We start from the raw sequence: 17,389 nt of genomic DNA on the forward strand, positions 1-17,389 counted from the left end.
TTTATTTATTCTTCACCAGCCGAACAACAAGCAACAGCAACGGAAGCTAAAATGACATGCAAGTCCTACTTCGTATTTTCTATTTGGGTAATCAGTCATTTTACATCTACACCTTAGCTGTCGTGACGATGTTAGGTCTTTGGAACAATTTGAAGTTGCTTTAGCTGCCAATGGCTGGGAATTTTTCCTACAAACGTAACCCCTCCCTTCCTCCCCTCCATCAGAATTAGATAAACAGACCTAATCGTCTACTTAGGAATTTAGAGGTCATTTTTGGAACTACTGGATACCCCTCATCGCTCTTTGATTTATTGACTGCTTTCATTGATCAATCAAGTTTTTCTTAATCCGAACTTTTCATAACAATACATTTTGCCAACGTCTAATCGCAACCTTAATAGTAATACGTGTACGGCATCAGATGAAGGGATGATCGCTCGAGGGGAGAAGGCCGGCATTGGGCTGCACCCCAGTTCCCGGTGAAGTACCAAGAGCACTGCAAAGGTAACTTGGGTAAAGCGAGAGCGCCTAAAGAAACATCATTCATTGATTCGACTCCACTCGAAAACAACACATTATTTGCTCTTACTTCTCTCACCTCCTTTCAACCACTTAGTATTCAGCTCAACGTTAAACTACGCATGAATTAACAACCATTTGTGCTATACAACCATGTTTTATATATTTCAAGTGCCCAAATTGATATATATGCGGACTGGGGACATGGTAAAGAGGTAAGATTAGTAGTAAGGCAGCTCTCTAATATTATTATTTCTTGAACGTACATCGTCTCAAGTGTTCATCTTTAAGTCTATTTCGTTCGTTTTACTATTTGTTTAATTTTTCCAATGCCAGTTAATCTTCAACCTTCCGCTGGTACTTCTGGTAGTCTCAGGAAAGAAAAATCACGAGGAGAGGGTACAAGAAGGATGCCGACCAATTCGCGACCTCCCCTATCGCATCGGATACGGGCTTCATTCGAAGGAAAGAAATCTCAGGATTCTACCAGTTATAAACACGCGAGCTTTTCCGGTGGTAGTCCAACAGACCCGGAACTCCTTCGACGGATAATTGATGAAGCTATCTCTGGAGATGTTTTCCAGGCTGGACTTGCTTCACACATAGCCAAATTGCTCAAGCCCGAAATTAAAACCGCTTTGGATACAATTGAGCCAGTTGTTAATGCAGTTCTACAGCATGAGCTACTCTTGAAGAGGACCAACAACAGCGTGGATCATGTTTTATTGAAGTTGGAGTCAATGGCAGATGAAGAAGGTGCAACAGCTCCAGGTCAAGCAAGACTCAGTACCCACGGAGCCCTGACTTCACACCCGGTAGCTGATGAGGGACCACTGCCCATACCAGATAATTCGGCTTCTGGGACTGGTACACCTGTTTCAACTTCCAATCAGGAATCAAGACCCCTCTTCAACCGAGGCCTCACATACACTGCCGGAAAACTAACCGAAATATCGGACTCGTTGGACTTGAATAATCATAAACTGGGGAAGGTGGTAGAAGGAATAGCGGAGATAAATAATTTATTGGCATCGAACGAACGCTTGGATAGTTTGAAAGAAAGCTCAGACAAGAATGATACGAAGACTTCGGTGATCCAAACGCAAATAGATCAATTGCAGGAAAATGTCAGGGTAGTCATCACTCGAATTGGTCCGGATCTAGGAATAAAGGTAAAGGCGATCAATGATCATTTGACTGGAGAAACACCCACTCCAGAGACGAGGGCTGTGGCTTCCAATGGTAGTGGGGGTGATGCTGAGCTTCTTCAAGCTATTTCTTCTAAACTAGAAGCCCTGAAGGATAGCTTGGAAACAGGAACTTCATCACATAATGATAACTTGGGGCTATTGAAGGAACAAATCAATGCTCTACAGTCAACACTCGACGCTCAGAAAGAGACATTGGGCGAGATCAAAGAAGCAGATAACAGTACTGAAATATTGGCTGGTATACATAAATCAAATGAGGCACACGAGGCACATGCCACAATTTTGGGAGAGCTCAAAGAGAGAAATACACCACCTGTGGATCAATCAACCCAACCAGCTCCAACATCAGCAGACGCGGAAACACTTCAAACGATCTTGATTGAAGTACAGAAATCTAATGAGACACATGGGAAGCATACGGCTGCGCTTGAGAGCATGAAGGAATTGGACACAAGTGCATCCATATTGGCGGAAGTTCAAAAGTGTAACGACTCGCATGTTCTTCATACAGCTGCTCTAGAAAGCCTCAAAAGTATCACTACGCCACCAGAACAATCCACCGCAATCGATCTAGGACCCTTTGAGAAAAAGTTGGACAGCTTAATAGAAGCAAGCACAGCAATTCTCACGGAAGTTCAAAAATCGAACGAGTCACATGTTTCACACGCAGCTGCATTAGAAAGTATCAAGGCCCTGCCAACTCCACCTTCTGAATCTCCAACCGCAAGTGCAAATGTTGATTTGGGAGGCTTGGAGAAGGATATAGGAACTGTGATCGAAAAGTTGGATATGCACGCTGCTATTCTGGAAGAGATTAAGACAAAGGAGGTTTCTGGATCCGGAGGAATTGACGCTAGTGCTTTTGATAGCCATTTTGGTTCCATTACTGCTTCCTTGGAAGCACACAAAGCGGTATTGGATGAGATTAAATCGAGAGATTTAGCACCTGCTGATTTCAGTCCAATTATCTCGGTGCTTGAAGCTCACACTGCAGCCTTGGAGGACATTAAATCGAGAGATTTAACCCCTGCTGATAACGGTCCAATTATCTCAATGCTCGAAACCCATGCGGCAGCGCTGGAAGAGATCAAACCGAAAGACACAGGAGCTAGTCCAGATTTCAGTCCAATAACTACCTTGCTAGAGGCTCATACTGCTACTTTGGATGAAATCAAGGCCAAGGATACTGCAAACCGCATTGATCTCAATCCAATAATTGCCTTGTTAGAAGCACATACAGCGGCATTGGATGAGATCAAATCAAAAGAACCAGCACCTACTGATTTCAGCCCTATAACTACCTTATTAGAAGCTCATACCATAACCTTGGAGGATATCAAGGCTAAGGACACTACAAACAGCGTTGATTTAAGTCCAATCACTTCGACTCTGGATGCTCACCGTGCAGTTTTAGATGAGATTGTATCAAAGGATATTCAGTCTAGTGGAGTACCCGCAGCAATCAACATGGATACCTTCGACACACATTTCGGTTCAATCACCGGTATATTAGCAGCACACACAGCCGCATTGGATGATATTAAGTCGAAAGATGATCCTTCCAATGCTTCTACACCTGCAGAAAATACCATCGAAATCCTCGAGAAACATTTTGGTTCTATCACTACCATGTTGGAATCACACACTGCAGCATTGGAAGAAATTAAGGCGAAGGAGTTCACACCTACCACGGGACAAACGGAGCTGAACACAGCAGCGTTTGACGGCCACTTTAGTTCCCTGACACGCATGCTAGATTCACACACAGAAGCTTTGGATGAAATCAAATCAAAGAACAATGATTCTGCTCCGCCTTCGACATCAAGAGATAACGTTGGCATTGATTCATTTGAACCACATATTACGGCGATTAAGAGTGCACTTGATGCTCACATGGGCATTCTGCAAGAGATGAAGTCCGAAGCCCTTGCCAAAAACGATATGGATGCAATGGTAGTAGACAATCTGTTGGAACCACACATCATCGCTATCAAGAGTACATTGACTGCACATACAGAGATTCTGGATGAGCTCAAATCTAATATTACTACTAATGCCACAAATCCCCCCGAGATTGCCGATGATTCTTTACCGAAGATATTGAATACCCTTAATCACCACACTAATCTACTCACAGAAATCAAGAACGCGGATGTTAGTGATGAGATCTTGACAGCATTGCATGAGTTGCAGGACGGTAATTCTGCAGCTTTCAATACTCTCAAGGAATCAGATGTCAGTGATGAGATACTTACTGCGTTACATACTTGTAATGATTCACAAGAGAAGTTGAACAGATCACTGCTTGAACTCCAGACAGCAGTGAATACTTCTATTTCATCTGAACAAAACAAGAACAAGCCAATTGATTCCGAAGAAGCAGCCCAAGCACCAATTGCTACTATAGACTTGAGTGGATTAGAGACCCAGATTAGTGCGGTTATTGCGACGCTTGAAGGTCAAAAAGTGGTTTTGGGAGAGATTAAGGATACTACTAATGCTGGAATGGAAGCACATGGCTTGCATACCACGACTCTGAGTGAGATCAAGGACGCAACTAGTGCCTCAAATGATTCTCACGCGACTCATGCGGCACTTCTTGGAGAAATCAGGGATGCAGCCAATGCTTCGAATGAATCCCATGGCACTCATACTTCTACATTAGGAGTCATCAGAGATGCAGCAGCTTCCTTGAGCACCGCACACGCCACGCAAATTGCTACTTTGGTCGATCTCAAGCATGCAATGAACGCCTCTAATGAATCTCATGATACTCATACCAGCACACTAGCAGAGATACGAGATACAGCCACCAACTCAAATGACGCAATTCTCACGCACACAGCTACTCTTAGTGAACTCAAAGACGCTATCAATACATCTAATGACTCTCACACTTCTCACGCTGCTGCTCTGGAAGACCTAAAATCCATGAATTCAACACAGTCATCGCCAGATGCTGCCTCTGAACAAACATCCCCACTGGTGTTGGATACAAGCGCACTAGATACCCAGCTTACAAGTATCATCACGACGCTCGAATCTCAAACTTCAACATTGGGAGAAATGAAAGATACTCATGCCTCTCACACGACCACTTTGAGCGAAATTAAGGACGCAACGACAGCATCTAATGAGTCGCATACCTCGCTTGCAACAGCCTTGAGCGAAATTAGAGACGGAACAACTGCATCTAATGATTCGCATACTTTACACACGACAATTTTGAATGAAATCAAGGAAGCAACCGCGGCATCTAACGAGTCGCATACTTCGCACACGACAGTCTTGAGCGAAATTAAGGAAGCAATTGCTCCTATCCATGGTATTGATGAGGTCATAAGTACACATACAGGTTTGTTGGAAGGTCTGAAAGAAGACACCGGATCACAGTACAATGAATTAACAAGTAATATTGACGGATTGAGGAAACTTGTAGATGAAAGTTCCAACAAACACGAGGAAAGTCTGTTGAAACACGGAGACTTGATCAAAGAACATGGTGATTTGGTTAAGGAAAATCACGATGGGCTGAAGGGAACAATTGCAGGACTTGCTTTGGGTGGGATTGCCGGGGTGGGGGTCATGAAAGCTATGGATGAAGTGGAAGATAAGAATGGTGAGGTAATCGATGTAGTTGAACGAAATGAAGGAGTACTAGAAGCTCCGGTAGGTCACCCACGTTTCTGTTTCAAGAGAGAAGAAATGCTGATAAGATCACACAGGCCGAAGAACTTAAGGTTATTGAGGAAGAATCGCTAGCATCAGAATCAGAATCACATGTAAGTCATGGTGCTAATAGTAATTGAAGATATCGTGAGGTGCTGACACAAACTTCAGGTGGTGGAGGATGTGGCTGTAGAGTCTACGGAACATAAACCGGAACTTCCAGTAAGTCTCAGCTTTTTGGAAAGTCAGATGGTATAATTATTGACGATCTAAAAGGTCGATGGAGAAATTATGCCGGGACCGGAAGCACAGTTGAAGCCAGAATTTCCTGTGAGTCCATCATCAATCCTACGTCCCCGTTGATAAGTATGTCGAAGTAGAATATTTCACTAATGAAAACTTCAGGCGGACAACGAAAGGACCTTCAGTGAGGAAACGCTTGTAGAGCCAGAGCTGGAACCAGAAGTTACCTTGGTAGATCCTGAAAAATCGGTGAGTCTTGATCGATGACTGAGTGTTTTAAGGAAGCTCGTCTAATATTGTGTTTAGATCGATATCGACGAAGGTCCAGATCCTACACCAGTAGACCAGGAACCAGAGCCAGAAGCTGTAAGATACCGCAAATTTAATCTCTCATTCAATGACGTGAAATCAAAGTTCTACCATAAAGCAAGCAGCTAACTCTTTGTAACTCAGGTTGAGAAGGAAGTTACAACTGAAGAACCGACACCTATCGTAGCAGAACCTCCAACGCTAGATGCTATCGTTGAAGAGCCGATTGAAACAGAAGAAATACCGGAGCCAGCTGTAAGACTCATGTATCGCAGGGCGGTGGCGTGAACTAACAATATCTATAGACTATGGGGAAAACGGAAGATGCAACAGCCATTGAATCCCAACAGACTGGCGAAGATCTTTCTGGCGAAGAGAAACTCCCTAAAGAGGAACCTGAGCCCGTAGCAACCTCCGAGGATTCTGTAATCCTCCCTGTTACAAACATGATTGCCCATGTCACTAACCGATTTTCTCTAGTCACTCAACCAAGAAGTTGAGCTTTCAGCAAGCAACAATAATGAGGAGCCCGAATCTCTTGAGAAGGAAGTAGATGTTGATGGTGTCACACCAAATTCAGTTGAACAATCGGATTTGTCCCAAGATACGTAAGTTACATCAGAATTCATTTCGCATTGCACAGTACTAAGAACCTCAAAGTCCCGAAGACGAAGCGCCTCAAGTACTCGATGCGGAAAAAAAACCGATGTAAGTCAGAAGGATCCTTGAAATTTCACAAAACATAATTGAGGGGAATTGACCTAAAGATTCGTCAATGTAGACCTGAAGATGGCGATGTCGCAGAACCATCCAAGGACGAATCTGATCCCGAAGGAGCGCTTGCCGTTGAGAAGATACCTAGTGAGGAAGAGACTGTTGCGGTGGAAGGGTAAGCTTCTTTTCGTCTGATTTGGGCCACTGGTGATTGAGTGACGATCGAAAGATTTGTTTTCGATATCTAAAGTAGGACATCAAAGGAGGTGGGCTAACACAACATCATCATAGGTCTGAGAAGGAAGCATCTAGTGACAGTGAGAGAGCTGAAATACAGCAAAATGAAGATGTAGGCGATGAAGATTCGAAGTAAGTTGATTGTTTGAGAATAAATTAGGAGCTATGTACAAGATACTGACGCGCAATTGAGATTCACTGAAGAGACAACGTCTGTTGCCATGGAGGAAGAGCAGTAAGTTGATAGCTTTGGACTGGTCAAATTGATACAACCACAATTGTGTCGATACTAATATGATAATAGGCCAACGAAAGACATTGTTGCAGACAATGCAGATGACAATGTGAGCCCTAACGAGGAAGTTCTAGAGGCCGTAGAAGATAAGTAAGACATTTCTGATACTCTAGTATAATGGCTTAAGCTGACAATCGAAAGACCTGTCGATAAATCTATTTTACAGGAGTCAGATGAAAACTTGACTACAGACTTGCAACAAACACCTCCGGCGGAAGAAGAAGAAAAGCTCCCCGAAATCAAGGAATCCAGTGAGCCAAGTTTGGATGACACGCCCACTGAAACCCCTACACCAGAAGTCTTGATTGATACCCCTCTGGCACACTCGGAGGATGCTTCTTTTCTAGAAGAAAACAACCCTGTTCCGGAGTCTAAGCAGGCCACCGTATCTGATCCCGCTGATCTGCCTGTCGAAATCGAAGAAACACCCGTTCCTACAGATCACGATGTTGAGGCACTGACTCAAGCACCCGAAGCAAGTGATGAAGCACCCGCAGATGGCTTGGAAATTTCTACAGAGTCTGAAGTCATTGAGCCGTCCAAAGAAGAGAAAACGGTTGATGAACAAGGGGAGGTAGACAAATTGGCTGAAGAACATCCTGTTGACAGTAATGAAATCAATTTAAAAGAGGGAGATTTGGAACCTAAGGATGATGATATTTCTACCGGAGACGCGGAAAGTGCTGTTGACACTTCGAAAGAGGATAAGTCTTCGGGACCAGCTGCGGATATCGAAACAACACTTCTAGATTTGAACGATATGAATAAAGTTCCTGTCGAGATTGGTGCAAAGGATCTGGAAACAGAAGTTGTGGAGCCTAAGAATGAACAGACACCGGACCAGACGGAGGAAAATATCGAGCTACCTCATGATCAAAGCAATCCCGACGCTCCTATCGAGACTGAGGTACCCGTTTCGGATATGAACGACCAAGACGAAGAGCCTGTTGGAATTGAGGTGAAAGACTTGGAACTGAAAGATGGGGAACCTCATAGCGAGGAACTATTCGAACAAGCTGTAGGAGACCTTCCACAAGCCGTCCAGGAAGAAAATGATTCCGAGCCGGTTGTCGAAACAGAGAAGTCTGTTCCTGATTCAAACTCACATGATCAACATCCTACTGTAAGCGAACAAGAACCAGTGGAAATTCCGGCTACCGAAAATGCCACTGAGGATGTTTCTAGCAAATCTACAGAAGCCGTTGAGCCTCCACATGAGGAAGGATTCCCACAATTACCTGTTGAGACTGAAGAAAATACCACAGAGTTGAACAATCAAGACGGACCTTCAATCGACAGAGAAGAAACTCCCGAGGAACATGGAAACCTGGAATATTTCGCTCCATCTGTCGATGACGGAGAAGAGACTCTCGAACCAGAAGGCCAGGGATCCGCCAGTGAGCATACACCTCTCGAGATTGAAGAGACAACCATCGAAGTTTCTCAAGAACAAAGTCCAGATTCAATCATTGAAACCGAGATACCGGCGATTGAGTCAAATAATCAAACGCAGATCCCAGTTGAGAGTGAAGAGAAGTCCGTGCAACCTCCTGCTAATGAACAGGAAGCTGCAGGTATGGATAGTGAAAAGCTACAAGCAGGCGATGAAACTCATATCACGGAAATATCACTGCAAGAAACTGTTGAAGAGCCGGCCGTTGAAAATCAAAGTCCTGTTGAGCCAGAACCAAGTGAGGAAGCTCAGAAGGTTACTGATGACTATAAACCTCTTGAACCAGCAGAGCAACATGTTGTTGAGGTACCTGTCGAAAGATCAATCCCTGAGAGCCAACTTGGTTTTCTTGCCGAAGAGGAAATTGTCAATGAAGCTCCATTAGAAGGCAGTCCTGAGCCAGAATTTGTGAACGAGAATGTTTCTGATGGGTTAGGATCAAACGAAGAAGGCCAGATCTTAGCCAACGATAGCGACCAATCTCTACCGACTGAGAGAGAGATGCTTGACAGTTACCACGAAGAATCGGTCCCTGAAAACAAACCAACATACGAAAATGTGATTCATGAAGCTTCTGAAGATATCAGAGATGCTGGAAACCCAATAGAAATCGATCAACAGATTGCCGAGACACCCAGCCCAGATTTAGTTCTTGGAAATCAACCAAAATCAAAGTCAGTTGTCTATGAAGATCCTGAAGATATCAAAGCCCGTGAGGAAATCGCTGCCATGAATGCGGAGATGGCTAAGATTCTAGCTGAGGCTGAGGAGGAGGAAAGAAGAAATGCTCCTGTGAAGACGGAAACAATTCATGAGGATCAAACCGAGGAACTAGATGTTAAAAGGGATACCGAAGAGCCAACTCATGTCGCGGAAGCACAACCACAAGCCGAATACCAGCAAACTTCTAGGGAACGAATTGAAGATGGAAAAGCCCAGGCTGATTTAACTGAGCCGGAGGAAGAGCAAAAGGTTCCTGTGATCGATGTCGACATTAGTACGGGACAGAATTCAGAAAGACATGTCGCATCATCTAGCGATCTCGGAGAGGATACTATTCCTGCAGAATTCGAGACTCAAGAGGTAAAGTCTACCGATATTTTACCCGAAGACGATTTGCACCACGTCGACGGAATTACCCCAGCCATCCACGAGGATGTTATCGAAAGTCAGAGCCAGATTGCGGAGGATAAAAATGTACAAGAAAACAATCCAGTAATCGCTTCCGAGGATGAAAAAACAGATTTTGAGATTCCGTCAGTAGCCGAGCAGCCTGAGAATGAGATCAACAGCAACGAAAGTGCACCTAACCAAGGAGCAGATTCATCTGGACAAGAGGATCAGGTATTAGGCATGGAAGCACTACCTTCCGAAACTCATATGGAACCCGAGACGGAAAGCTTCGAGACAACACAGTTGAGTGATGATGCTGCGCCTTCGTTAGACAACGAGGAAAATGAATCTTTGCCCATCAAACTTGAATCGGAATCAGTTTTTGGGGAAGGAACATCAGATGAACCAAGACTGAAAGGAGAACCCAACCATGAGCAGTATTTTGTGGAATCTGAACAGGAATCCCCGAGAGACGTAATGACACTCGAAGACTACGCTGCTGAAGAAAGTTTGCTCTCTGAATTGGATTCCATTCACGAAAGCACCCAACATGTGGAAACTGGAAGTGAGGAAATAAAGAATGGAACTACATCGGTAGAGCATCTTAAGATTGTTGAATCGGAGCCAGTTCCGGAAGAAAACTCAAAAGACATCGATTCCGAAGCTGATGAAGATGGTCACTCCGTGGAGCGTGAATTCGACCAAGAAGACCAAGAAAAAATTGAAGGCCACAAGGAATTAGGAGCTGATCTTAGGGTTCCTGAAAGTCCTAAATCTGAAACGACCGATGATAACGAATGGGATGAACCATATGATACTACCAATGACGAAGTAAGAGGATTAGAGCCTTCGGCAGGATTTCAATCAACTAAGTCAAATCACGGAGAAGCTCCAGCCATCGAAGAAAACCAGTATGACAGCGAGCCAAGCCAAGATGAAATCACTTCCGAGATTCCTCTCCCCAGTCCATCGTTTCAGGAAAAGCAAGCTATCCTAGAGGAGGACTATCCCGCTGTCCAACACTTTGCAGCTCAACATGAAATTGAACCTGAAAGTGATCAGAATCAACCCTTCGATGATGTTTTTTCAATCGAGAATAGAGCTGTTAAAAACAGTTCCCATGTTTCAAATGAGGGTGAATTAGAGTTCGCGGATGAGCCAGACTTTAGAGAAGTTCCAATTGTGGCTGATCGTGAACAAGTATTGGAGAATAATTTTGCTACCAGGGTCAAGGATGACTTGAAAGTTGAGGATAACGAATCCATTTATTCCCAGGAGAATGAGCCAGCGATCACTACAGAGCATGACGAGCAAGAGAGAGACAGGCCAAGAGCAACAGTCAGCCAATACGTGTCTTTCGGGCAATTACAACCAGAACAAGAGTCAGAAAATAGCCACTTCGTTGACGAAACTAACTCAGCTCACGAGGCCCAGTTCAAAGAACCTGAAACTTCAGCAGAGCAAAGGTACACAGGCTATGGCTATGAATATGAGGAGCCTGCTCTAAATACACAAACTTACTCCGACTCGGAGGATGATATGGAGTCATCTCAGCTGGGACCAGAGACTTCACGCTATGAATCCAGGGGCTCTTATCCCTTCCAAGGAACCAGCTTTAGTAGATCTATACCACAACCAAGATACTCAAGTCATGAAGAAGTTCCACACGAAACACGTACTTCCTTCAATGAGCAAGATGACAACCAACATTTGAGATCAATGCCTACATACTCTAGCCCAAGCTATTCTCAAAAATACCTTTCGGAGTCCTATCCAACTCAGGAAGTCCACTACAACGAGCCTGAGCCTCAACAAGATCAGCCGATAACGCCCACATATCAATCGGCACATCAACATACCATTCCGACAACTCCATCAACAGTTTTAACAACAAAGATGTCCACCGAAACATTCCCTACGTATGATGAATCACGTCCTGTTTCCCAAGGTATGAATTTCGGGTTACCAATTAGAGGAGCCGAACGTGTTGAAACAATGCGCGATAGCCCCGAACCGAGATATCCTTCATACAATGAGTCAATGCGATCTCCCGCACCATCGCGACTACCAATCGCAAGCCAAAGATCATCAGATAGTATGCGTAGAAGTAACAGCCCTGAATTTAGAAAACAGAGCAGTTATTCTAGATATGGACATGATGAGTCTGGGCGAGGAAGATCTACGGGTTCTTCACAGGGATTTAATTTCGGTCTTTTCCCTACTAAGATCACGGGTTCTGTTGCGAGATCAAACAGAGTTCCAGATTTTGGAAATGAGTATGGTTATTCGGCGAATAGATATGATGAGCCAGTGCGCTCTTTGGGGGCTTCGCAAGGATCTAGATTCGGTCTACAGGGTACGCATCCAGCTCGAGAGTCTCATGAGGAAGTTCCAGAACACGGAAATGAAAAGAGAAGCAGTCACGTCAAGGATCTTTTGAGTCGATTTGATAGTGGTGAATCCTCATCTTCAACACCTTCTCAACAAGAAGGTTTCAATATCCCGACATACCAAGACCGTTTCAGTACTTCTCTTCCTCAACCCGCTGAGAATAGATCAATTGGAAAACAGCCTCAATACGAACAAGAAAGTCACTTTGAAGCTGTGACACCACTTGATCACGAAAGAATCGATATTTTGAGTAAAGAAAGCAGTCCGGTTCAAACACCTCTTGAAGAGAGAGAACTCCAGTTGGAAAGTGGTGAAAGTAGCGCGGTACAGACGCCATTGGAAGGAGAATTCAATTTAGATGAGGGTAACGGTGGAAATATAAATGCAGGAGTACCAAAGAAGAGGAGGAGTAAGAGGGGGAAGAAGAAGGGTAATGGAGGGGCAGCGGGAGGTCAGGCTTGAGTGAGAGAAAGTGGGATTGGAAATTGTGAGATGCGGTTGGAATGAACATATGGATTGGATGAGCAATGAACAATGAAAGATAATCGATTTTGATTGGTTAGGTTTTTGCAAATAAGGAGTTAAGGATTCTGGCGGAGTTTCGGGTTGATGTCTATAACGATTCTATTAATAGTCAGTTTCATATTTTCAAAGAAGAACTTCAACAGCGAGCATTTGTTAATATTCCCCAGAATGTGAAGAGAAACTTTGTGAGATTTAGAGAAGTCATCTACATTTCAATCCCCTTCCATCATGCAGTGACATCAACCAAATATTATTAGAACTACACGGTAATCTTAGTTCCTGATTACTTTGAATTGGAGATGATTTTTTCTTTCGAAATTCCTGGAAATGAAGATTTATAACGCTGTGACTCAAATATACATGGGTGCTGACTATGATTAATGAGATAAATCCTTGAAATATTTTATGTGGTAATAATATATATAGTACATTGATCGAAAGTTTAGATAGTTCCTCGATGATCTCTATACTAGATTTGGAAATTTAGCAAGTATAAACTGGGGCTACTGGGAGGTTCGTTCATAATGATCAGAGAGATCTGGGAATCTTGAGACTTTTGAGATATACTGTTTGAAAGATTTAAAAGAAATATCTGAAATCCTTAAGTCTGTACTCGGTCCTTTGAAACTGTGGTCGAAGAAAGCATGCGATGAGTTCTATCATTCTTCAAAGTGACAGAAAGAACATGAGTAGCAGACTTTCACGATTTTCAAATGGAAGTCAGACAACTGGGTTATCTCATGGAGGAAATATGAGATTATTATTTTCAGTTCATGAGTCAAACCTGACATTGCTGATGTCTGACCGAATGTGACCAGATGGGTGCTTGTGATTGTTCGAATTTATCAATGCATCTTATTTTGGACATTCAAACAATATCACACACATCGTAGATAGCACATTCACCTAGCAGCCAATCATCAATAAGGCATTCTAAAGTCATAATTGCGAATTATTAATTTGCCATATAACAACCGAAATACATGAATTAAAAAGAACCATCCTAATTAACCAGCTTATTGAACCCATTCCTTAACTAGACCTAAAGAAACAAGAAGCAGCAACCAGCCGATAACTATCAGCTAAATACTTTATAAATCCTGGCCTTCATCTAAACCACTACATAATGTCATCTCATTGCCGTAATCCATCATCAATCTAATGACAAAAATTAGAGGATACCTCTTCTAGCAGCGAAAACAAATGCTCCAATAATAGCAGCAATCGAGCCAGCAACGAAGCAGATCATGACGATTACGAAGATCTGTAAGGAATATAGAATTAGCAATGAATGAAAATGTGACAGTGGAGTGGTATAATGGTAGGAACTTACGATGAGGTAGGGGCGCTCGACTCTACGACGGCCAGCACTCTCCAAGTCTCCCTCCTCGCTGGCGATAGGTGCATCTGCATGGTCATTGAGAAGTTGGTTGAGTGTTGCCGAGGGATTAGGGCCAGTATACTCAATACCTGTTACAGCTGGAGCAGGACCAAAGGTAATGACGGGCGAAGCAGGAAAGAGATTAGAGGGAGCGGTGCACTCATGATCATGGTTGATAAGGGCAGAGCAATTGCTAATAACGCTCTGTGAACGACCGACAGAAGATGCATCAGCCTCATCGTAAACGATCCACTCGTCCGAAACATTGAGGTAACTATTCAGGACATTCGAGACCCATTCGCGGTCTGAAGCAGTGCTACTACCAAAAGTGGGTGCACGAGTGAGTCTTGCAGAAGTACCCTCGCAGCGAAAAGCAGCAAGATCACCTTCCGATCCCCAGCTCCTAAGACTTGGCTCTCGAGGAAAAGGACGGACTAATTGGCCAAATACCGGATGCCAGCTTGCCCTAACAAGATGGTCTTCCATGCAGCTGTCTCCGCTTTGCTGGGATTGAGGAGCAGCTTTGAGGTGTGTCGCATCGGGTTGACGAAAGTTGAGAATTCCACGCCAAATTTCGATCTCGGCAGTGTCATGTACGAGATTGTAATAAGCAAGATCGGAGACACGTAATCGAGTTTGCTGAGGAATACCCTTGAAAGCATGGAATTGTGTGATGAGAGTTGCGCAACGAGCTTCCATCTCCAAGGGGTCGAGGAAAGTTTGAATGCAGAATTTCGGATCATCTTGTAGTTTGTGAACTTCAAGATATCCTGCAGGAAGAACTGCACTGTAGTGAGCCGACTTTAACTATGATAAAACATCACGAATCAGTATAAGTTTCTGGGACGGGAGAAAAAATAGTTGAATTCTGGATTGGATTCTTGGGTTTACTTACAAAGTCTTCCCATTCAGCAACAGCACCAGGATTCTTGTAATCATCATGAATTCGAATCAACTGTTTCTCCTCCTTGTTTGTAGCTGTTGTCTCTTCTTCCTCCATGGTTACTTCGACTTTGTCGATGTTAATTGCTATCGATCTATCTTATTGATCAATGGATGGAAAAAAGCTGTTATTGTTCGAAGTTGATTTGTTGAAAGGAAACTGAGTCGACATTATTATGGGAAGAAGATGGCTTCGGAACGGAATAATTGTTGTTGACGCGACGCGATAGCTTCACCTTCGGACAGACCAGTGACTTCCTGGTCTATCCTATCTTCGAAGGAGAAGAGTGAAGATTGCAAAGAAAACTGAAAAGAATTCAAAAGGACATACCTCTTGGATTGAGATTGTGTAGTATTACAATATAATTCTTCACTGAACCCATTGACAAGTATTGGTTTTTATCTCATGGCATAACCAGAATACACATGATGCAATCTTCTGTCTCTGTTTGATTCAATAAAGGATGTATATAGTGGAAGATATTGAAGGATGAGAAGAAGGCGTCTTATGAGGACCAGATGCTGATAATAAAGAGTTGTAGAAGAAAGAATAGCAACGAACTACAGGAAACCTCTTTCATTCTGGGAATTCATCAGATTAACATGATCTTGAAGGTTGTGGTATTTACTGACAATATCCACCTTCACAACGTGAGTGGAACAGCTTTTAAGCATTTTCGTCGTTGTCAGCTTTTGCAATGTATAATATATACTGCTGGATGACCAATTCTGTTGACGAGGGATAATATAAGTGAGAGGAAATAGGTTACTCGATATATTCCTTTTTCGTGTATCTGAGTCACCAGAATTGATATCAAACATAATCACTGCTACAAGCACAATAAGGATCATCATTGCTCACAAATTTCTTTCTGCAAGTCCTTGACAGTGGGAGTGATATGAAGAGAAACTTGTTAACTTTGCCTCTTAGCTAAATAGGTTGTTGTCTCACAGATAGACGGAAAGGATCCTCCCTTGTGCATCCCAATGGAAAATGAAAGAACACATCAACCAACTATGACCTTGTGTATTGGTGATTGGCATCGTCTTAATACCATGGACGCCTGACAACCATGATACTTGACAGATCCCGAGAAATAATCCAGAAATCTCAAAGCAAAGAACTCCGCATCATAAACGCAGAGCCCAAGCAAGATGACGTTCACCCCAAAACATTTTATCCATCATGTCCTGTAAGTCGACTCCATTCCACCTTGATCCCCTTTTCTACCCAACCCCGACTCTCTCATGTTTACAACGCCTAAAAGTGAAAATATAGCAGATTGCGTCTTTCCCATATGGAGAAGAAACATACTGTACCAATCACCGCGCAAATGAGTAGCATCACTGCAGACTATAGATGAGAATCTGATTAGAATACGGAAGTATGCGATGGTTTAAGAATAACTTACACCACTGAGGTCCGAGTCTTCAATGAATGATGAATACACTGTAGAACTCATCTTGCGATTGAGGGTAAGCACTGTGCTTAATGGGAATGCGATCGCGAGGCGGAGATGAATATGATGTTCTGTGAGAAATTGTGGTGGCTGGGTACTTTAATAATTCCGCCAAAAATGAAGTGCGGTGTTGAATCTTTGTTACGGTATAAGATATCGTGAGTGTACCGCTGTAGCAGTATTGATGATTGCAAATTACGGCTGCCAAATCCCATGGATGATGGCTCTTGAAATGCCCGAGAGACCAGTGGATGAGAGACTCAGCTAAAGATCACACTTGACGTTGTGGCGGCACAATGAGACCTTCTGATGATTTGTTTGTGACGATGGCAGACGATGCATTGAAAAGAAGAGATCTGTGAAAAATTGTTGAGAAAATGAGATGAAACGATGAAGTAGTGAATATGGCTTGGTATCACAAGAATTCCTTTTGATCTCCGTTCATCATCGACATCGCATTTTTCACATTACCACTTGAACCCAGTCTAATAGCATAATGAAAATCGCAGATTTTCAAAACTTGAGAAATATTGTTGAGAGTGATGAGCCAAATAGCAAAGCTGTAGTGGTTCAAGAGAGACCCTTTCAGATTGAAACCCTTTGATGCGAGGCTGGTCGAGCACCACACCGTGACCTCAAATATATAGTCATTCATCGCTTTTAGCTGTTTGAAATGGAGAAGTGAATCGAGTTCCGCCCTTTTGGTAAACATAGTATCGTCGTTGTGCCAAGAATCATGTGATATACATGTGACTTTTCACTTGCTAGCTGTTTTCTAAAATAATCACCAAATATATGGATATTCTTGAAACATTTGTAGATCCCGTTGTATCCGTGATATGTTATGAAAGCCTGCAATCACGTCAAACATATTATTACCCTTGCGGGCGGTGTTTCCAAAATGCCTGATATTATTGGCCAATCAGT

At 43.2% G+C, this 17,389-nt stretch overlaps 2 protein-coding genes across 2 annotated transcripts; one reads left to right on the plus strand and one right to left on the minus strand.

Moving 5' to 3' along the window:
• Window positions 1-848: 848 nt before the first annotated feature.
• Window positions 849-12,616, plus strand: EAE97_008979 (uncharacterized protein; the record flags this gene model as incomplete). Its single annotated transcript, XM_038879494.1, has 15 exons — window positions 849-5,399; window positions 5,456-5,512; window positions 5,571-5,621; window positions 5,676-5,729; window positions 5,805-5,891; window positions 5,949-6,008; window positions 6,096-6,206; window positions 6,257-6,376; window positions 6,432-6,559; window positions 6,612-6,659; window positions 6,733-6,840; window positions 6,957-7,034; window positions 7,096-7,137; window positions 7,207-7,287; window positions 7,339-12,616. The coding sequence occupies 15 exons, from the start codon at window positions 849-851 to the stop codon at window positions 12,614-12,616; spliced, it is 10,854 nt and encodes a 3,617-aa protein (XP_038729507.1).
• A 1,234-nt stretch (window positions 12,617-13,850) lies between these two features.
• On the minus strand, window positions 13,851-15,174 carry EAE97_008980 (uncharacterized protein; the record flags this gene model as incomplete). Its single annotated transcript, XM_038879495.1, has 4 exons — window positions 13,851-13,943; window positions 14,013-14,867; window positions 14,956-15,097; window positions 15,164-15,174. The coding sequence occupies 4 exons, from the start codon at window positions 15,172-15,174 to the stop codon at window positions 13,851-13,853; spliced, it is 1,101 nt and encodes a 366-aa protein (XP_038729508.1).
• Between the last annotated feature and the right edge of the window lie 2,215 nt (window positions 15,175-17,389).

Source organism: Botrytis byssoidea (assembly GCF_014898295.1).
Source record: "Botrytis byssoidea strain MUCL 94 chromosome Unknown BBYS_020, whole genome shotgun sequence".
Taxonomy (NCBI): Eukaryota; Fungi; Ascomycota; class Leotiomycetes; order Helotiales; family Sclerotiniaceae; genus Botrytis; species Botrytis byssoidea.